At 43.9% G+C, this 22,561-nt stretch overlaps 1 protein-coding gene across 1 annotated transcript in view; it reads right to left on the minus strand.

Moving 5' to 3' along the window:
* Positions 1-16,721, minus strand: part of LOC125433403 (piezo-type mechanosensitive ion channel component 2-like) — an 86,350-nt gene extending 69,629 nt beyond the window's left edge. Inside the window, exons 1-10 of the mRNA XM_048497906.1 lie at positions 16,633-16,721; positions 14,776-14,829; positions 11,493-11,691; positions 9,488-9,689; positions 8,220-8,433; positions 7,808-7,970; positions 6,736-6,831; positions 5,072-5,189; positions 3,132-3,268; positions 1,694-1,957 (exon numbers count right to left, since the gene is read on the minus strand). Of these exons, the coding sequence (XP_048353863.1) occupies positions 1,694-1,957; positions 3,132-3,268; positions 5,072-5,189; positions 6,736-6,831; positions 7,808-7,970; positions 8,220-8,433; positions 9,488-9,689; positions 11,493-11,691; positions 14,776-14,829; positions 16,633-16,721 (1,536 nt within the window). The remainder of the gene's footprint in view (positions 1-1,693; positions 1,958-3,131; positions 3,269-5,071; positions 5,190-6,735; positions 6,832-7,807; positions 7,971-8,219; positions 8,434-9,487; positions 9,690-11,492; positions 11,692-14,775; positions 14,830-16,632) is intronic.
* Between the last annotated feature and the right edge of the window lie 5,840 nt (positions 16,722-22,561).

The following is a 22,561-nucleotide window of genomic DNA, read 5'->3' on the forward strand; positions in this document are numbered from 1 at the left end:
TTCAGTTGCATTTATTCCATGGGCTACTGCCTGGAAACATATTATTTCTGATACGGATGTCATTCGTGATGCAGCAGAGCAACCCTCCCCCTTTTTTTTCTTTTGCACAGGTGCCCCAGTGTTGCTGCGCAGTTACATTTTGAAACAGCAATTCAAAAATGTCTCCATCTCCATTTCTGCTATTGAGAACCACCAATCAAAACTAAAGCCGAACTCCTGGAGCAGGCGCCATTATCTGAAGGAACAGAAACACATAGCCTACCCAACCATACACACAACCTCCCCCCCACACACACAAACACATTTTCCCACCAAATTTGATCTGCAGTGGAGCATGGCATTTTGTGCAGCAGTTTCTGATCACATGTAGCTATTACTCCTAGGGGCTTTCCCCACTGACAGAGTTGAACTGGTTTCTACCTAGGTCTGCCTCAGTCAATCCCCACTGCCACCGAGCTCAACATTGTTTTGTCTCAGCCCCCCCCCCCCAGAACTGCAACATCCTTGTCGCAGTTATGAACTACACTTTTCTGCCGGCTCAAGGTCGATACCGCTTCGAAGCTTTGAAGTGGGGAAGCATTGAAATGACACCTCATCCGTTCAACCAATCACGAGCCGTTTTTGTGGCATGCACAGAACGGGAGAGTCGTGGCGGGCAGAAAGCGCATGTAACTGTAAACTGTAAAAACTGTTTAAAAAAGAACGCTCCCATTTCCCACCGTAACACAAGCGCCAATCACGATCAAGGAGCGAAACAGGCACCAAGATGATCCCGCCCACTTAGCTCAGTTCCAGGGGGCCAACTCAGTTGCTGTGGGGACAGCCTGGAAGCGCCCTCCACTGAAGGGAACTGAGTCGACTTTAGCTCCCTTCTGTAGTGGTGAAAGCTCCCTAGTTCTCTTTTCAGTCACCCAACTGTTGATGGTGCAATAGCTTTCTTCTTCAAAACCACTCTCTGCTACAATGCTACATCTCCAATTCAACATGAAATGGACAAAGCTGATCCAATCGACCTTGATTCCTTCTGTTTCTGACTCAACATTAATGTTGCAACAATACAGGTTCCTAATCTAATTTTGCCCTGACCTGGATTGCCCAGACTAGCTCAACCTCATCAGATCTCGGAAACTGAGTCAGCCCTGGTTAATATTTGGATGGGAGACCACCAAGGAAATCCGGGGTTGTTCCACCCAGGCAGGAAATGGCAAACCACCTCTGAATGTCTCTTGCCTTGAAAGCCCAAGGCACCATAAATTGGCTGCAACTTGACAGCAAAAAATAGTCTCATTTTCCACTTTTTAATAAAGTTTTTGCATCTGGTCCTCGTGACTACATTAATATTTTTGGATGTGTGAACAATCACTGGGGAAATTTCAGAATAATCCAGGGCCCAGGACCCAAACCTACATCACTGTAGCAAGTCACAACTCAACTTGGGCTACCATCACTATTGAAAATGTATTAAAAACTATAAATGTTTGCCAGAATAAGTGGTTGTTGGTCTTTAAGACGTTACAAGATTGTTAATACAGTATATCCTAAACGTCCCCATCCTGCTAACCCTCCACCCTCAGTATGGAGAGCATAGATGCAGGTTGCTTGGTTATTGATTCCCTTAAAAATGGTGTCCTTTATGTTATGTTAAGGCCTTGGTCTTAAATTTGAGTCCGGAACTGAACTGAACGGGGCTCACCTTAGCTGCCAGATGGACACAGGGTAATGAATAAGGCTTCAGATCCAAATCAACCAGCAATGAAGTGGGAACTCCAGGAAAGAGTTCCTTCTGAGAAACATTCAGTCCTACAAAGAAATTGAGGGCAACCAGGACATTTCCATAGGCAACCAGGAAGGGGGAGCTTCGCAGGGCACACGTGCGACGGTCACGCACCATCCAGATAATACAAGCCCAAATCAGCAGAACAAATGCCAGCCAGCTGGTATGAGTGATACTCCAAACCTACAAATAAACATATAAAACATAAGGGGGGATGGGGACTGGTCAGGTCATGGCCACACTTTGCATGATGTCCAGTGGTGAGATCCAAAAATTTTAGTAACAGGCTCCCATGGTGGTGGGATTCAAACAGTGGCGTAGCGCCAATGGGGCTGGGCAGGGCACGACGGGGGCGTGACCGGGCATTCCGAGGGCGGGGCATTAATAATTTCTCTGTTACTGTAAAAAACTCTTACTGTAAAAAAAAAGTTCCTAATTTCCACCTGGTATCTTTCTGTCCATAATTTAAACTCATTATAGCAAGTCCTATCGTCTACTGCCAACAGAAACAACTACTTCTCCTCTAATTGACTGCCTGTCAAATACTTAATACTTCCAAATACTTAATTTTGTTTCTAGAAATCAAAAGAAGGATACTTTCCTTAAACAAGGAACTTTACCATATTTCTAAAACATGTTTTTAAAACAGCCCAATAGGGAGAATTATCCCGTTTTCTACCTTCGCTAACCAGCCACATAGGAAACAACAGGACTTTATGGTTTTTGGACCTAATGGAATTTCTAATGGAAAAGCAGACCCAATTAGTAACCCCCTCTCGGCACACCCAAATAATTAGTAACCCACTCTCGGGAACTGGTGAGAACCTGCTGGATCCCACCTCTGATGATGTCATCTGGATGCCTTTGTCGACTGCAGGGTTTTCCAACTGCCCATGAAGGAAAATAACTTTTTCAGTTTGGAGCGCTTTCTGTAGCTGTCTCAGCACCCAATCTGGAGGTAAAGAACCTTCCCCCGACCGTCTGACTCCAGATTAGCTCATGCAAGGCATATTTTGTATGCTTGGCCAGAACAGGATTGAGGACAGTTAGACCTGCCATTTTCCTACCCATGCCAGATAAACTCCCACCCTGGATCCCAATTCCCCCTTCTAGAGAAATTGAAAAGCAAGGAAAAAAATGACCACCATAATGCCTCTTCAGGAATTTCTCCATGTCTCTATCATGTTTTACCATAGAGATTAGGATAGATTCCTAGAGGGCACCCGGAAGTGATGCAGTCTACCAAAACTCCACCCATCCCAAGGCATCACCCTCAAAATCTCCTAGCATTTGCCAAGGCAGTGCTGGTAACCCTAAAGCCAGATGACATTCGTTATCCACACAAATGCTCTCTTACCATCATGGCAATCAAAGCAGTGACATAGCTCTGACTCAAAAGAAAATGTGCCAGTGCTGACCAAGTGCTCGGCTGGTCATCGTCAATGCAAAGTTCATCATCAGTTTCTGTCACATTTTCAGGGCCTGCTGAAACCTCTACAGGGAATATAAAATGCGGAGACAGAGAAAGACTAATTAACTCAGGGCAGATACTGAACAAAACGATGATTTATAGATTCTGCAAGTCAGGTCTCACAACATTCTATTTTTATGAATGAACCTGCGAAATAGATAGGGAAGTCCTCTGGAGACAGCCCACGTTTAAAGATACAACAAAAAAGAAGAAGAAGAAGAGTTTGGATTTATATCCCCCCTTTCTCTCCTGTAGGAGACTCAAAGGGGCTTACAATCTTCTTGCCCTTCCCCACTCACAACAAACACCCTGTGAGGTGGGTGGGGCTGAGAGAGCTCCGAAAAGCTGTGACTAGTCCAAGGTCACCCAGCTGGCATGTGTGGGAGTTCACAGGCTAATCTGAATTCCCCAGATAAGCCTTCTCAGCTCAGGCGGCAGAGTGGAGAATCAAATTCGGCTCCTCCAGATTAGAATGCACCTGCTCTTAACCACTATACCACTGAGCCACTCTTAACCACTCTTAACCACTACGCCAAATAGCAATAGCAGAGAGAGGAGAGAATTAGCACCTTTTAAATAATTTCAGATGGTAGCCATGTTGGTGAGAAAGAGCTAGTTTTTAGTCCAGGAGCACCTTAGAGACTAACAAGATTTTTGTGGTGAGAACTTTTGAAATCCAAAGATCCCTTCATCAGAAATATCTGATATATTTCTGGTATAGTAAATATATCTGACATTTTATCTCTGTCTGTGTACACATACATATATATTTACAGAGAGAGAGAGTGAAAGACAGAGAGAGAGTTCCCTTTGTCAGACATATGTGATAAAGGGAATTTTGACTCAGATAACTCATATTCCCAAAATCTGGGGCCTTTCCCCACTTACCTTAAGCCCCGCGCTACTCGAGGAGAGTAGCGCGGGGTCCCTCGGCACTCCCCACTGAGAGGGGCGGCTACAGCGCAGCCGCCCCGAAGCTGCTGCTGTCGCACCCCTCAGCACGCAGCATCCCAGGCACTCTACTTAACGGCGCCTTTTGATGGCCCCGCGCAGAGCGCGGGGTCGTGGGGTCGGCCGGGCGCGTGCCTGGGATGCTGCACGCTGAGAGCAGCGCGCAGCATAGAGGGGAACGACGAGAGTGGGGAAAGGCCCCTGGTTGGTTTTTAAGTTGCTGCTAGACTTGAATCTAGATGTTCCTCTAAATGTTCCTCTAGGAGCAGCAGTGGCGTAGGAGGTTAAGAGCTTGTGTATCTAATCTGGAGGAACCGGGTTTGATTCCCCGCTCTGCCGCCTGAGCTGTGGAGGCTTATCTGGGGAATTCAGATTAGCCTGTGCACTCCCACACACGCCAGCTGGGTGACCTTGGGCTAGTCACAGCTTCTCGGAGCTCTCTCAGCCCCACCTACCTCACAGGGTGTTTGTTGTGAGGGGGGAAGGGCAAGGAGATTGTAAGCCCCTTTGAGTCTCCTGCAGGAGAGAAAGGGGGGATATAAATCCAAACTCTTCTTCTTCTCTTCTAAATAGGTCACTATCTGTCGTCAACTCCTGTTCCCAGCACTCATCTGCTTCCCCAAGTGAGGCTCAGGATATCTATGCTTGTAACGAAACAACAAAAAGATCTGGGGTACCATACAGACAAACAAATGTATTGTGGCTTAAGGTTTTATGAACTCTATCCTACAAAGCCCAGGTGACAGGTAGCTGAACCTTGGAATTCTTGGTTCATGTATCTCCCACAGGCACAACTTTCCCCCAGCAAGCTGCAACATTGAGTAATGGGAACTGCTCACACCTTGCATTCAGCCGCACTATCTGGACCACAATACCTGACAAGGAACTGCAGTGCCCGGCATTGGTGTAGATGTATAGATTACAGCTGCTGCTCCTACTTTGACACTGCAAGAGAGGGATGTCTTGAGAGCTTCCACTAGGAATGTAAGGTGCCTGGAGGTTAAAAAAGAAATGGAGACTACTTTGACATGCAATCCTAAGCAGAGCTATACCCTTCTACGTCCGTTGAAATTGGGGTTAGCAATCTAGAATCATGGGACAGGAAGGGGCCATACAGGCCATCTAGATCAGTGGTGGCGAACCTTTAGCACTCCAGATGTTACGGACTACAATTCCCAATTGGCCATGCTGGCAGGGGCTGATGGGAATTGTAGTCCATAACATCTTGAGTGCCAAAGGTTCGCCACCACGGATCTAGATCAACCTCCTGATCAATGCAGGATCAGCCTAAAGCGTCCCAGACAGGTGTTCGTCCAGCTGTGGCTTGAAGATCACCAGAAAAGGGCAGCTCACCACTTCCCTGGCCAGCAGATTCCACTGCTGAACTACTCTCACTGGGCGTTTCCCCACTCTTGAGGATCCCCCCTATGCCGCGCGCTGCTCTCAGCGCACAGCATCCCTGGCGCACGCCCGGGCGTCTTCACGACCGGTCATCAAAAGGCACCATTTACAAGGGCGCCAGGGATGCCGCGCACTGAGGGGGCGCAAGAGGGGCAGCGTCAGGGCGGCTGCGCTGTCACCGCCCCTGTTGTGGGGAGTGCCCCGGGACCCTGCGCTACTTCAGGAGAGTAGCGCGGGGCTTAAGGTAAGTGGGGAAAGGCCCAGAGTAAAAAAAAATCCTAATGTCCAGCTGTGACCATTCTGCCCATAATTTATTTGAATTATTGAGAGTCCTAGGCTCTACTGCCAACAGGAACAGCTTCCTGCCCTTTAAGTGACAGCCATTCAAATACTTAAAGACAGCAAACAACCTCCTCTTTTCTAGACTGAACATTCCCAAGTGTTGTAGCCACAGATGGAGCAAGGGGAAACTGCACCCGGAGCGCGTGAGCACCCTGCGCACATGCCGCGGTGCCACCCACCCTGGAACGCCCCTGCCACATCTCTACCCAGGCGTCACACACACACACCCGCCACCCCGTTGGCACTACACCACTGGTCATAGCCTCCTGGGTTCTCCATGAATTACAACTGTTCTCCAGGTGAAAAAGATCAGTTCCCCCTGGAGAAAATGGCATCTTCAGAGGGCAGTCTCTTTGACATCATATCCCCAGTTAACTCCTTCTCCAGGCTTTTCCCAAGCCAGATTTGGCAAACCTAATTGAAGTCAGGGGGCCTTTCCCCACTTACCTTAAGCCCCGCGCTACTTTCCTCAAGTAGCGTGGGGTCCCCCGGCACTCTCCACGACAGAGGCGGCGACAGCACAGCTGCCCCGACGCTGCCACTGTCGCGCCCTCTCAGTGCGCGGCATCCCTGGCGCTCTTGTAAACGGCACCTTTTGATGACCCTGCGCAGAACGCGGGGTCGTGGGGACACCCGGGCGTGCGCTAGGGATGCCGCGCGCTGAGAGCAGCGCGCGGCATAGGGGGGATCATGGTGAGTGGGGAAACGCCCAAGGTAATTCTGTTTAGGCTTGCAGGGTTGGCTTCCTACAATACATGTTTAGCAGACAGTAGGTCCAAGACCAAGTCAAGTTTACCTTGATGCTTTCGTGCGTGGTCACCCAGAACTCGGTCTCTGCCTTCACCTCACCGTAGTCTTCAGATTGCAGCTGTGTGGTCTCTCCCTTGCTTCCCTAAATGTGTTCATTTTAAGAGGGGAGGAGGAAACATCCATGAAAATATTATCCTACGTGCCTGTTGTTTACAGGACAGAAAACAAGCCGGATTCTAGCCCCACTCCCCTAAAAACTAGCAAGTTCTATATTCCAGTGTAAGTTTTTGTGGACTAGACAAGTCCCTTTTGTGTTTGAAATAGGATTCACTGCAATGGCGTAGAAAGTGGAGAGGGGATACCAGTTTGAAAGCAAAAGGACACCCAAGTGCAAAGTGCACAACCCCTTACTCTGGGTTGCCAGATATCTCCTGTTTTTACCATAGAGTTTTACTCAAATACCAGAGCCTCTCCCACACTGTTGGCGACATAATGGTGAGAAAGAGACTTACAAGTTCAGGAGACAAAAGACAGCAAGTGATTAAGAAGGGTCGTTTCCCCACTTACCTGCTGCTGCGTGCTACTCTCCCCAAGTAGCACCGGGTTCCCCGGCACTCCCCACTACAGGGGCGGCGACAACGCTGCCGCTGTTGCACCCCCTCAGCGCGAGTCATTCCTGGCGCTCCTCGAAACAGCGCCTTTTGATGACCCCACGCAGAGCGCAGGGAAGCCCGGGAGCACGCCAGAAGTGACGCGCGCTGGGAGTAGCGCACAGCAACCTTTGGTCGAGGTAAATGGGGAAACGACCAAGGTTACAGTTGGTCCTACTCAAATGGTTTTTTTTAAAATCCCCTTTTTTAAATTTGAAGAAAAAATGCATACAATATAACTTGTTCTGCTACACAGGATGTTTTAAAACTACACTCTCCAGATATACTATATACTTCAAAGCTGTTTTTCAAGTTGACAGGCTATTGCTAATTAGATAGAAGAAAAACAACACATTGGATACTGAGCTGCATATTGCTCAGTATCCATTCCGTCAACCTAGAGTTTATAGTAAAGGCAAAGCCTCAGAAGTTTAACTAGGGTGGTTTGCACTTCAATGCATCCCTTACCTTTGCAGGCAGTGACCACTCCTGGAGCATCATGACCAGGGTATAGTAGAGTATAAGCAGCACTAGAGGATTCAAAGCCATCGGCCAGCTTAGTTGAGGGTGAACTTGAAGTTTCCAGGGTACACTGTTGTCAGCCTTAATAAGTGGAACAATGCCCAAGATCCTGGAGAAGGACAAAATGGAGAAAGAGCTTTTCTGATGAACTTCCTGATAGGATAACAGGAAGAGGAAACCCACCCAGTCATTCTTCACAAGTCTCTTTTTGCGTCGTCAGACTTTTCATATTAGTGAATCAACTTTCTTTTCAAACCTTTCTCTGTAATTCAGATGCTGTTTCTGTTTTTCTAATTAAAGGCAAACCCTATTAACAGCTTTCATGAACGAGGCGGCTTTCCCAGGGTGGAGTTTTTACCTGGCATAAAGGTCTTCAGCAGGAATGACGCCCTGAATATATGGCAGTTGGTACAGATACAGGACAGCCAAATGGCCCACGTTGAATATTGCGACCATCACACACAAGCTGTTAAAGACGACTGGGCTGATGGGCCGATGGCAAGACCACCATGAACACAAGCCCATGAAGAGGAAGAAATAAACTGCAGACATGACGGACGGCTGGATTATGCCTGAGAACAATTGAAAAAACAAAAAAATTGCAGGGATTAGGCCAAGAGTCCTTACATTCATATGATGGTCACAATTTTAGATGATTTGTGCAGAGAGGGTCACTAAGAGTTGTTCAGCAATTGAATGGGCTGTATAAAGACCCTGACAGTCTTCAAGCAGTGGCTGATCCTACACTGAGTAGGGGGTTGGACTAGTTGGCCTGCATGGCTCTTTCCAACTCTATGATTCTAGGAACTGTGAAGATAACCAACTGGTACCTCTCTGCCCATAATTATTGCAATCCTGTCCCCTGATGCCAACTCCTCTGTGAAGTAGAATGGGCCCAAGGCCAACCAGTGAGTTTTATGTCAGATTTAGAGGGCACATCAAAGAGGGTACAGCTATGTATGCTACCGTGTTTCCCTGAAAATAAGACAGTGTCTTATATTAATTTTTGCTCCCAAAGATGCGCTATGTCTTATTTTCAGGGGATGTCTTATTTTTCTGCTCCACAGCTGCATGCTTTGGTGTTCTATTCGACGGGCATGCTTCCAAACAAAAACTTTGCTACGGCTTACTTTCGGGGGATGCTTTATATTTAGCACTTCAAAACCTCTATTACGTCTTATTCTCAGGGGATGTCTTACTTTTGGGGAAACAGGGTACCTTGAGCTTCTAGAGCAGTGTTCTCAACCTGTGGGTCAGGACCCCTTTGGGGGTTGAATGACCCTATCACAGGGGTCGCCTAGGACTCTCTGCATCAGTGTTCTCCATCTGTAAAATGGATAAATGTTAGGGTTGGGGGTCACCACAACATGAGGAACTGTATTAAAGGGTCGTGGCATTAGGAAGGTTGAGAACCGCTGTTCTAGAGGAAAGAATGGGATAAAAACATACCCATTGAATGAATAATGTATATGCTCTTGTTAACTGGCAACTGAATGTGTGAACTGACTTGACATAAAAACAGAAGACATTAAAGTTCTGTGTGACTCATTCACGTGGGCAAGCCAACCTTTCAATCCTCGTCATTAAAATGCATTTGTGAACCAGTCCTGGAAGGCGGTTTTTTACCTGCTAAACCAAACAGCAAAACGACTACCACTTTGCTAGCAGTATCTTGCATCCCTCCAAAGAGGATCTTCAAGCCTACCAGGAAAAGTGTGAATTTTTGGAATAAACCCGATTGGCTGGTATCAGGATTTCTTCCACGGTGCTTCTTCTTCAGTACGATGTCTACCCCTCCGTCCACATCTTCACTGTCTTCTTCAGATTCCTATAAATGTGGAACCAATTAAACACGTCCGATCTCAAGACGATGAACAGCAAAGCTTACTTGATGGCACATCGGATTTTGTTCTGCTTGCATTTCAGCTATTAATGGGAAGAAGCTGTTTCCAAAATAGGATATTAATTATTAACAACAAAGAGTTTATTGGGGGGGGGGGGGCGCAGGGGAAATTAGTCACAACACATTGAGTTGTCTTATGGACATCCTAAATAAACTCTGTGGACAGGCAAGCATGCAGAAATTTGTTCCAGTGATCTCATAGTGTTTAAAGTAAGAGCCAAAAGAGAAGGAAAACGTTTTTTCCCTTATTGTACATTTACAGCGAAGCCTGACTTCTAAAGAATGAACGTTGCAGAATGAGTCACACTAAGCATGGATGCATGCTTCTGGTTCAGAGCCTATGGCTGGATTTTGAATGCTGATCTATCAAAACCACCACAGGTATTTCTTTTGAGTTTTGAAAGGTAGATGGCCATTTATAAAGTCTTTGAGACATCAGAACTGTTCACAATCACTTCAGATGGGTGGTGGAAAGTGCGGACAAGTTGCAGACGACTTAGGCAACCTCGTAGGGTTATCAAGACAAGAGATGAACAGAGGTGGTTTGCTGTTGCCTACCTATGCATAGCAACCAAGGTGTCTTAAGTTGCAAATCTGAAGCAGGCCAGGGGAAATTATACTTGGGGCCTATGAGCAAACATTCATAGAATCAGGCTGTATGCATTCCAAAAACAAGTGCCCATTCTGTTTGCTTGAATGTTGACATAAGGTATGGATAATATGTGGTTTGCAACACACTGAAGTTGTTGTTGTTGTTATCATTTTCATTATCATTATCATTATCATTATCATTATTATTTATTTATTTGTCTGTCTGTCTGTCTGTCTGTCTGTCTGTCTGTCTGTCTGTCTGTCTGTCTGTCTGTCTGTCTGTCTGTCTGTCTGATTAATACACCGCCCTACCCCCGAAGGGCTCAGGGCGGTTCACAAAACAATCAACATTTAAATACATCAAATAGTTTCAATTAAAACAATAAATAAATTAAACATTCAAACACTAGCAGCAGTGATCTTCTACAATTAAAATACGCAGATGATGTCCAGCATTAACCCCCCGGGAGGGGACTGGGTGATATTCAGTCAGCAGATGACAAAGCTGTCAAGAGCGACAAAGAAGGGCGACAAATTATATTGTGGGGATGGATTTTACTTCTGGTGCTGAGGAGGAATACAGCAATGGGTCATGTGGTCAATCATTTCCACATTACTATTGGTAAGATCTGCTCAGCTAATGGCTGTATCTCCCTCCAGCCCAAGGTACCTTCCCTTGATGCAAGAGGTTTTTCCATTAGCAGAAGAAATTCTCGTGTTGGGGGATGGAACCTCCATTAGCTGCACAGTTCTGAGGGACCTTTCCCAACGCTCTGCCTGTGGCTCCCAAGTTTTCCACTGAAAGTGTTTTGTTTTAATCTTGGAGGGAAATGGCTGACAAGTAAACCACAGGGTGATTTGCTGCTTGAAATGTGATTGCATTTGTTGGGTACCCCTTTCAAGGTATTGTCATTTCTGGGCCATTTTATTGGTCTTTGTGGTTCTTCGTTTTTTTGTTAAGATTTTAAAATCTTGTTTCTGTCACGGTCCAGTGCCTGGCCCATCCTCGGCCAAGATGCCTGAGGAAAAGTCAGGGATGTTCCCAGTTCCACAGAAACCACTTTCCTCATCCCACCGTTGACTTGGCCAGAACTCCTAAGATGGCATAGAGAGAGTTGACAGTAAACACATCACTACCGTTTCCTCTTCCTCCTCCTCGTCCTTCTTTTCATCATCACAGACAGACAGATTTTGAATTCCAGAAGGAAGCTGGGCTTTCCGGTTGTGGAGTTTCACCATCTTCTTGCAAATCCGTGTGACTACAAGGCTGGTAAGGAACATTCCAATGTCAGGAGCCAGAAGACGTATGATGTTCCCAGCATCAAGACTGCTAAATCTACAGAAGGAAGACATATTAATATCAGGGGCGTAATGCCTATTGGGCAAGATGGGCAGCTGCCCAGGGCAACACCTTGTGGGGGGGGGGGCATCAAAATGCAGGGTTCGTTTTTGGGTATTTTTAGTGGTTTTCCATTATTGGCCTGCAGGGGGTGCAGTTTTTAGGCTAGCGACACCAAAATTTCAGCGTATCATCAGGAGGCTGTCCTTATGCTACTCCCCAAGTTTGGCGAGGTTTGGTTCAGGGAGTCCAAAGTTATGGACTCCCAAAGGGGGTGCCCCCATCCCCCATTGTTTCCAATGGGAGCTAATAGGAGATGGGGGCTACAGTTTTGAGGGTCCATAATTTTGGCCCCCCTGAACCAAACTGAACCAAACCTGGGGGGTATCATCAAGGCAGTCCAGGGCTACAGTTTGCCTCATTACGCCCCTGATTAATATCTTGAGAGTTTAAGGTTTTACAGTCAAGTAGCACATGGAGCATCGGCCTTGTTCTAAATGCACTGTACTAGATGCTGCTTTAGCTATAGCAACCCAAGCGTCTGCTTCAGGAGTGAACTGAGAAGTGAAAACGGTCCTGGAACAATACAGGTGGAGAAGTACTATGAGCCACCACTTCAGGGGTCACTGAATTAAGTGGCAGCAGCAATGGACATGACTCATTCCTTGCCTCATTTCCCAAAACAGTAAGATGTGTTTCTCTCCTTACCATTACATGCCTCTGAAGATGAAAGCTACAGTTGCAAAACATTAGGAGCAAAAACTACTGGGCTGCAGCCACACAGTCCAGAAAACCCAAAGCAGCTGGGGTAGGGATTGCTTTAGAAAAACCAAGTCTGTATTGAACAACAAAAATAGAATTGGTATCTCACCTTGGGAAACCAAAATGGCACAGCACTTTCTCCCATAAGGAACCTATTTAAAAGGGATACAGACATTATCTGGGTATTCCTCTGTCTTTGAGCATGTATTCTTACATCCTGTATCCCTAGCTCTGCCCAAAAACCTGAATTTTGGGAATCAACATTGAACAGGCCTAGATATGTAAGGTCTAAGAAAACAGATGTAGCAACAAAAGAGGCAACCAGCTTAGCCAAGTGAAGAAGAAGAAGAAGAAGACTTTATTTGTGGTCAATGACTAACTATTAGTCAAGTGAAGCATTGGGTTTAATTCATCTGCATGGCATGATATTGCTCATAAAGATGAAGATATCAAAGTAAAATTTGCATGCATGTTCAGAGCACAGTTCTGCATTTCACATTTAAAATGCAGCTGAAATTGTTTCGTCAGGGTTGGGGAGGAAGACAAAATCCATTGTAACGCAATGTCGGCCTTACAGATTGAGACAGTAGAATTTAGGACACAATTTATGTTCCAAATTTAGATTCCAGCATGGTCCTTGCACCCATTTTTGCAAAAGCACACTATCAGACTTTGAACAGTCTTTGGTTGATTTGCTTTCTTGTTTAATTGTAAAGGAAAGCAGAGGAAATAATTTAGGGTGACTAACTCTGGGGTGAGAAATTGCTGGAGATTTGGAGGCAGAGCTTGTGCATGGTGGAGTTTGGGGAAGGAAGGGAACTCGGTAGTAATGTGATGCCATACAGTCCATACTCTGAAGATGCCAAGGGAACTGATCTCCATAAAGTCTGGATATGTTGGAATTCTGGGAGAACTCCGGGCCCCACATAGAGGTTGGCAACCCAAGAAAATATGACGAACTCTTTACAATGCACTGTCTAAAATCAGGCCTCTAAAACATTGTGGTTTGCAGGGACAACACTGTTGTTACTCTAGGTTAAATGGCTGAAAGTTAGACATCAAACCAAACTTACCATCAGGTGGCTCATAGTGGAAAGCAATTTGAAACGCCACTTGTACCACAATGAAAGTTAAGCTAGTATAGGTAGTTCCCCAAAGGAGAAGCCTGGTAGACCCTGAAAAACAAAACAATAAAAGTTTTATTTTCAACTCAATATGCCTTGTTAAAAAAAAAAGAGGACAAAAGTCTATCATTTCAGAAGTCCAGCCTAAATTTATTCATTTCTTACATTTATAACTTACCCTCTTCCAAGGAGATTCAGGGTAGTGCAGACAGATAGAACAACAATCTCACTTTTCTCTTAATAAGAGAAAAGTGGGGGAATTGAAATGTTATTTAAAAAAAGCAGCTTAAAAACAGATCGAATCAAAAGAGTAATCAAATCCCTTAGAGTCTTTCTGAGTTAATATAAAAGTAATACTAGAAATGAAATAGCCTAATGAATGTGCACTTCATGCGTCCAATGAAGTCAACTCTGTCTCACAAATAAGAGTGCCAGCTCTTGGCTGAGAACACCTAGAAGACTGAGGCATGGAGACTCACTGAAGCAGTGACATGCCATCACTTCCAGCTGTGCAACTGGAAGTGATGTCACCATGTAATTCTGTGGTAACAATCATAGGCCCCTTCCGCACACGCAAAATAATGTGTTTTCAAATCACTTTCACAACTGTTTGCAAGTGGATTTTGCCATTCCTCACAGCTTCAAAGAGCACTGAAAGCAGTTTGAAAGTGCATTATTCTGCATGTGCGGAATGAGCCATAGAGTTTCAGGGAATCCTAGAGCATCCCATAGTGCAGTGATATCACATTCAGCTACGCAGCCAGAAATGATGTCATGATGTTGTGGGAAACCTTGCTTCTTACTGGAGTGGCAGCAGGCAATGTATGTGGCGGCTGGAGTAAATTCAGAACAGTACGATATTAACAGACTAGAAAGCAGATTATTGACTAGAATCCTTCCTGGGGTTATATAAAAGTACAAAACTGCCCAAAGAAGTATGGTAGGTAGAATACATATAGAAGACAGTGAGAAACCAGAAATGGAGTGAAATTTTAATATGGTCATAGAGATTTAGAGACAGTGAGAAAGTAATTTATGTGTAGTGAAAATCACCTCAGTGAGAAGTTATTGTCAGATTGTTTTACTTATTGCAGTGATAAGATCAATTATTTCTTGTAACCATTAAGCAAAGAAAAAATATAAATAATAGTTTAATTTGTTCAAAATAACCTGGAATCCTACACTAGTAACTTACGAGGATTTCTTCCTCAGAACCACATAGCTCTTCAGAACTGCTTTAGACACAATACTTTAAGAAAAATATAAAAAGGGTTTGGAATTACATTCCTGGTGACAATTAATAAACAGTAATTTGCAAATGTCTTATTTACTAACAAAGCAAGAAAGTATGGGTCATCACAGTTACCCTTCTGGCATTAAAAAAAATTATTTATATGCAAGTTAACAGAACTTCAGAATTAGTCTTTTTACCATGCAGGGCTTCACCAACCTTTCATTGAGACAGCAGTAGGTTTTGGGCACAGTGGTAGAAGCAGCAGAAAGATGAGATAGACCACAGAGAGTCCATTATATCTGAAGGCTATAGCTGTGGAAAAAGCCAGTTTTAAAAGAGTGTAGAATGTGAGACATTTTTGAAAACCTCAATATAACATATCACTGGGTTTAACTGATACAGTACTGATGTGATTCAGGCTCTAATGAAAATAACTGCTGACTGGGCTTAACTGCTGCAAATTCCTGGATCTCTCAATGTGTAGTTCCCTCGCCCATAAAACGGTCATGCAATGTCGCCTTCTGATGAAACCATAAAACTACTGTTTTCATTTCAAAGGAACGTACAACTCCCACTAATAGTATCCCTGAATTTTTATTCTTAAGCAACTTTATGCACTGGGTGGTATAGATCCCAGAATGGTATAGGACATAGAATTGATCCACTGTGTGCCTAGAGGGTTTGTGATCATTCCTAAGACACACGTCCTGTTCATACCTATTTGTACAAATGCAACAGTGGATTCTTTGGGGCAACCATCAGGACAGCCAATCATGAAAGTGCTCCCTATCTAATCATCAACCATCTAACTGAGAGGACAATTGATCACAAGAAGAAGATCTCAAAATTGTCCCATCAATCAAAGAAGCTCATTTGATGGGTACACAAGATAGGGTCTTTTCTGTAGCAGCCCCAAGATTATGGAACAGCCTTCTCAAGGAGGTCTGCCCGGCCCCCTCACATTTGATCTTTAACAGACAGCCAAAGACAGTTTTATGAAGTCTGCATTTAATTAATGCAGTCCTAAATTGTCATTTTAAATTTTTGTTTTATGCTTTTATTTAATATATTTTATGAATTTTATTAATGTTGTATGCTGCCTTGAGCTCCGTAAAAAAGAAAAGCAGCTAATAAATTTTAAATAAACAAATAAATAAAATACACAATTGTAGAAGGATCTACATTACTTTATTTTAAAATATCTACGTTCACCTTTCAAGAGGTCAGGGTGGCTTTCATGAAACACTAAAAACTGAATTTGCACAGTGGAAGAAGAAGAAGAAGAAGAAGAAGAAGAAGAAGAAGAAGAAGAAGAAGATGATGATGATGATGATGATGATGATGATGATGATGATGATGATGATGATGATGATGATTTCCATATCCTGTTTTTCTCTACCCTGCCTGGGTATAAAGTACCGTCAAGTCACAGCCAACTTATGGCGACCCCAGCAAGGAGTGTTCAAGGCAAGTAAGAAACAGAGGTGGTTTGCCATTGCCTTCCACTGCAGAGCTTTCCTTCGTGGTTTCCCGTCCAAGCACTGACCTTATTGAGGTTCCAAAATTGGTTAAGACTGGGCTATACCATATCACCTTCCCTCCCTTTCTCTAGCTCAAGGAGTTTCAAAGTGGTTTAGAATCACATTCCCTTTCTCTCCTTGAAATGGGCATCTTGGGAGGTAGGTGATGCTGAGAAAGTTCTGAGAGAATCATGACTGGACCAAGGTCACCCAGCAGGCTTCATGTGGAGATAAATATCCTAGGATAAACCCCAGCCCACAAAGAGACACATAGGCCCATTACCCACAGAATGCTTACCTTGGAACGGTTCTCTGCACACTGGACTTGCAGAGGACTCTCCTCACTTTTTCCTGTTTACATACAAAGAGGCAGCCCACAGCCTGCATCTCAGTTTGTCTCAATTTGTCTGCCAGCCTCTCCTTCTCCCAGTTCTCTAAACTTTGCCCATCAACAACTTTAAAGGCACAGAGCTGACACTAGAAGCAGCTTCTGATTAATTAAGTTTTGGATTAATCATTCGTTCAAGATTTCATTTCATCCAAAAATCAGATGGGCTGGATTAACCTAATAGCAAAAGTAGCATATGCCATGGGCCCCGCATTTTCGAGTCCCCAGCAGAAAACGTTTGCAAGCTGTTTGGTGAAATTGGCATCTCACCGTATTCTCCCAATTCGCTGTTCAAAATGTAACTTTTAAATTGTGGTTTTCATACTTTTGACATTTGACATTGATACCTATATGTAAGTAGTAGCGTTACTGACGTATCAGACACTTGTCATATTATCTGGCTGTACTGTTACCCAGGATGGAGACGCAGTGTCTCAATAAAGTGGGGAAAATTAGCTCAGAGCAGACTGCTTATTAATATTGCAAGAGCCTAGGTAGGGAATCTTTAATACCAATGCATACGAAGATCAGCTCTTGGAAGAAAATCCACAGAGAGGAATATAATACAAATTTGACAATCTTTATTGTAGGAATAAGCACTTGATTCATAAGTGCTTGATTAAATGCAATAAACACACACACAAAGTTCCTAAGATATAAATAGTTTGGAAAATAGGTTTGGAATAGACCCTTGGGAGGTGTTGGGACAACCTCTGGGCGGTGTTTGGATGGATTGTTTGAGAAACAATAGAGTGCATTGTAAGGCAGTCAGGAGAAGTTAGTTTCAGAAGGGAGTATCTGGCTTAAGATAATTAGGGGAGACAATGTCATCAGAGGTCCTCTTGTGGCTGGAAATGAGTATCCATTCAGCAGGGCTACTGTGTCGTTTGAGGACATTTTCAGCTATGGAGCTGAAAATGTGCTGATATGGCAAGCAAGCTGAGAGCATGGGATTAGAAGGTAGATCTTGCTATTGCCAGAAAATGGGCTCCCCATCTCTGCAACGCCAGCATTACCCTTTAGAGGTAGCCCCTATCCCCTCTTAGCTCTTATTGGGAAAAAATGGGGGATGGGGCACCCCTTTTGGGCGTCCATAAAATTAAACTCCCTGATCCAAACCTCACCAAACCTGGGTGGTATCATCAAGAGAGTCTCCTGAAGACACCCTACAATTGTGGTGCTGCTACCTTATAAAATGCACCACCTACAGGCCAAAAACCAAAACACACTAAAAATACCTAAAAATTCTAACGGACCTGAAGTTTTCAGATAATCCAATAATATTCGGGTTTATAGAATCAAGTGTTCATCTTATTCAGCTTTAACAATCATTTTAAAGCCCAATAGAGCCGAACCCGAATTTTACCAAATTATTCGGTATTGCTCAACCTTAGGACTTCTACTGAAATAACTGCATAAGATTGCATAGTAAGTGTGGGAGAAATATCTAACAAATTTTAACACACATATATGAGGTAGATCTTACAGCTGCCAGCCTTCACTTGGAGCATGAAAATCTCCCAGATTTTCAAGTGATTTCCAGGTGACAAAGATCAGTCCCCATGTCTGCTTTGGAAGGTAGACTTTATGGCATTATAATACACTAAGATCCCTCCCCAAACCCCATGGCTCCACCACCAAATCTCCACAAATTTCCCTACCTGGAAATAATAACCCTACAAGAATTCAGTAAAGTCAGTTTTTCCATAGCTTACTTGTTATTTGTGACTAGCTGTGACTACCTTACTTGTCTATTTGAGGAAGCTAAAAGGAGAAATGGGATGGAAGCATGGTACAAGCCAGTCTTGTTAGATCTCAGAAGCTAGGCAGAGTTGGTACTCCGATGGGAATTCCCCAAAGAAACTTGTCGAAATCTATGTATGGTGCCCTCTGACAAGAACCAGTGGGGATATGATTGTCTAGGACCCATGGCGGGGCTTTTCAACACCCCCCCCCCAGATTATAGAACAGTCTGTCCAGTGGCGGGATCCAAAAATTTTAATAACAGGTTCCCATGGTGGTGGGATTCAAACAGTGGTGTAGCACCAATGGGGCTGGGCGGGGCACGACAGGGGCGTGGCTGGGCATTCAAGGGGCGGGGCATTAATAATTTCTCTGTTACTGTAAAAAAACTCTTACTGTAAAAAAAAAGTTCCTAATTTCCAGCTGGTAGCTTTCTGTCCATAATTTAAACTCATTATAGCAAGTCCTATCGTCTACTGCCAACAGAAACAACTACTTCTCCTCTAATTGACTGCCTGTCAAATACTTAATACTTTCAAATACTTAATTTTGTTTCTAGAAATCAAAAGGAGGATACTTTCCTTAAACAAGGAACTTTACCATATTTCTAAAACATGTTTTTAAAACAGCCCAACAGGGAGATTTATCCTGTTTTCTACCTTCGCTAACCAGCCACATAGGAAACAACAGGACTTTGACCTAATGGAATTTCTAATGGAAAAGCAGACCCAATTAGTAACCCCCTCTCGGCACACACAAATAATTAGTAACCCACTCTCGGGAACTGGTGAGAACCTGCTGGATCCCACCTTTGAGTCTGTCCCTGGACCTGAGGATGGCATTGTTCCTCCGGGTGTTCCAGTCTGAAATGAAAGCTTTACTTTTCCAGAAGACCCTCAACATGGATCAAGAAGGATATTTCTGTTGTTCGATTTCATGGTTTCCACTTGGAAACCATGTTGTTTCAGTTGCCTTGAAAGTGTATGAATTTATCCAAAGCAGCGATCTGGGTCTTAAGTGGGTACATGGCTTTGAGCACCTCTAAACGAAAGACAGAAAATAAAGCTACTAAACAGTTGGGCTTGGGGGACTCCATTTGTGATCCCAGTTGGTTCTTGTCTGTTTAAATCATGTGTATCAGAACTTAACTAAGATCAGTCACACTGAAGAAGATGGAACCAACATGCAATTCCTAAACATCTACTGGAAAACAAACATCTCTGAAATGGAAACTCATGAGATTCTGTTTTAGTTCAGAGTTTGTCTATAGAAACATTTGGGTGGTCTAAGCCTCTTTATGGATCAGGAATCATGGAAAGTTATTACAGATCACTTAACGAAAGTCACAATATGCACACATCTTGACTGCAAAAATCCCATTGAAATCAATATGATTTTAGCACTTTAACTGGGAAGGATTGCAACCCAAAAAGTATTAATGTTGCTTAATATATCAAGTAAAACTTGGCAGCCAACTTCCAATTTATTGCTCACCTTCCATTGTTTCTTTCCCTCCCATATCTCACTTTCCAGGTCCAACAGAAAACTTGGAATAGGTTACTTTGGAACATGTGGACATTCTTATATATCTGATCGCAACAAAATATTTGAAAACACTGGATGCCATGGTCCTAAATTTCTGTACACTATTTAAAACGCATAATTGTAGCCAAAGGATCAGTGGGTTTATTTAGATAGCCCATTCAGATGGCCTGTTTCAACAGCTTTATCGCAAAATAAATTGTGCAATAGCTATAATCCAGTAGATAAGAAGTCATTCGGTTATACAAGGGTCACAATCCAGTTTAAGGGAAATATTTTTCAACATCTCATTGATTTCCATGGTAGACCTTTAAGCGTGGGCATTGACAACCGTGACTGTGAGTATAAGAGCTTCACTTTGGCTGGATGGTTTCCCTTGAATTTAAAGTTGCAGAGCGCTGGTGGCATTCCTGACTTAAGTCCACTGAGATAACGAAAATAATGTTGTTCAATCAATGATTCATCTGAGACTTAAAACACAAATTGAAATGTCTTACCTGAGATCAGGGAAAGCAAGAGACCTAATCTGTACATTAATCCACAGGCTAAACAGTTTGCCATGATGTTCTCTGTTCAGCATAAGGATAGAGAAATAGAGGTATCAACAAAGTCCGCTGAAGCCTTCTGTCCCTTGGTTGAAGGAAGGGACTTTGGACCAAGCCCTTTCTACTGCCCCCTTCCAGAGGTCCTGTAAATGTTAACTCCCTGGACCTTTTAAAACCTCATTCAAAATATGGTCAGTTTACCAATCGATTGCTGTGTATTAATTTTTTAACAAAAAGTAAGATGAAATCTGGTGACTCTCCAGTCATCCTCGTTTTCTGTAAAGTGGGAACTATTGATTGATCTGGGTCCCCTCCACACACATTGCACATCAATCCTACCTCTCCTTTGGAGCAGATCTGGTACTCTGAAAGTTGGCTGTCGGGTCTGCATTGATCTCTGTTTCTTTCCAAAGCTATCCTTGCTTGGTTGCTTTCCAGATCCAAATAACTAGTCAGAGTAGAACCAAAGGTAGCTGGGGGTTTCTCCAAACCCCTAGAAGCTTGTTTGTTTGTTTTTCATCTCTGTAAAATTTCATTAGATATTGAAATTGTAATTTTAATGTTCAGTTTGCATGCTATCAAGCAGAGGCGTAGCTCCAAGGAGACGGGGGGTGCAAAATGCATCAGGCACGCGCCCCTGTGGGGGGTGTTCCGGGGTGGGGCAAGGGAGTTCCCGGGTGGAGGCAGAGGACACACCGGTGCACTGGACACTTTCCCCCCTTGCTACGCCTCTGCTATCAAGGTCTTCTAGCAGATTAGAGCTGAGTTCCAACATCAGGTTCTTGTTTGTGTGCATCGTGGTCATAAATGCTCTGTCGTGGTGTAAGGGTTAAGAGTAATGAACTCTAATTTGGAGAATGGGGTTTGATTCCCCACTCCTCCAAATGAGGGGCAGATTCTAATCTGGTTAACCAGATTTGTTTCTCCATTCCTGCTGGGTGACCTTGGGCTAGTCACAGTTCTCTCAGACCCACCTACACAATCCCACCTACACAAAGTATCTGTTGTGGGGAGAGGATTTTCCTTAAATTTGTGCAGTGCCTCAAAGTAATATGCGGTGAATCTGTCCCTCCTAGTTTTGTCCCCAAGGCACTAGGGCACAAGCGGAGCATTCTAGAACAAAGACAGGCCAGGAAATGGCAGATGAATTCACAAATCTCTAGTCATCTTTATCCTGAAAAGTGTACAGTCTAGTTCATGCTCTACGTAAAGTTGATACCTTTATTGCCGTTTATTTTTCTAGGCAATTTTTGAAATGTAGGTTGGGTTTTAATCTTCCCACCACCTCTAGAACACCTCTCACAACATCCTTTCTTTGCAGTTCTTTGCCGATTGCTAGACTTTTCCAGGTTCCTAGCCCACTCCTCCTGGTCTTTTCACCCCTATCATAATTGGAAAGCCCATACCCAGTTTTCAGCCCACCCACCACCTCGGCGTTTTCTCGCCTCATTTCGTTGCATGTGTAAATCAGCCTTTACACCCTCCTTCGCCAGGAAGCAGAGTGTAGAGAGAATCCTGTGAGTTGCAGCCAACTTGGCACCATCTCAGAAACAAAGTGGTGAGTAAATCCAGTGCTTGCTTTCATAAATCACCTATTAGTTTTTTTAAAAATGTGCTAATGACTCCTTAATTCTTTTTTCTTTCTTTCAAGAAGAAGAATAACTAGTCAGCTGAAGATGCTACAGGACTGTTTTCCAGGCATCCACTGGATCAGAAGTCTAGAGAACATCAGGATCCAATTGTGTTCCAGGGGAGGATAGAGACCCAGCCAAGGAGGAGGGAGAGACTTGCAGTCTTCATCCTGTTGTTTTGCCAACACACACACACATGTAAAATGAAAACCACACTCCAAAAGTGTTTTTGATTACTGCCAAACAAAAATAGCACAGCACAGAAACAAAAAATAAAATGTATGGCAATATCCTCTCTTCCTGCCTACTGGTGATTTCTCTATAACCTTTCACCAGTCTATAATGAACATTGCAAACTCTTAGCTTTAGACTAGGGTT

Source organism: Sphaerodactylus townsendi, linkage group LG05, assembly GCF_021028975.2.
Source record: "Sphaerodactylus townsendi isolate TG3544 linkage group LG05, MPM_Stown_v2.3, whole genome shotgun sequence".
Classification (NCBI taxonomy): Eukaryota; Metazoa; Chordata; class Lepidosauria; order Squamata; family Sphaerodactylidae; genus Sphaerodactylus; species Sphaerodactylus townsendi.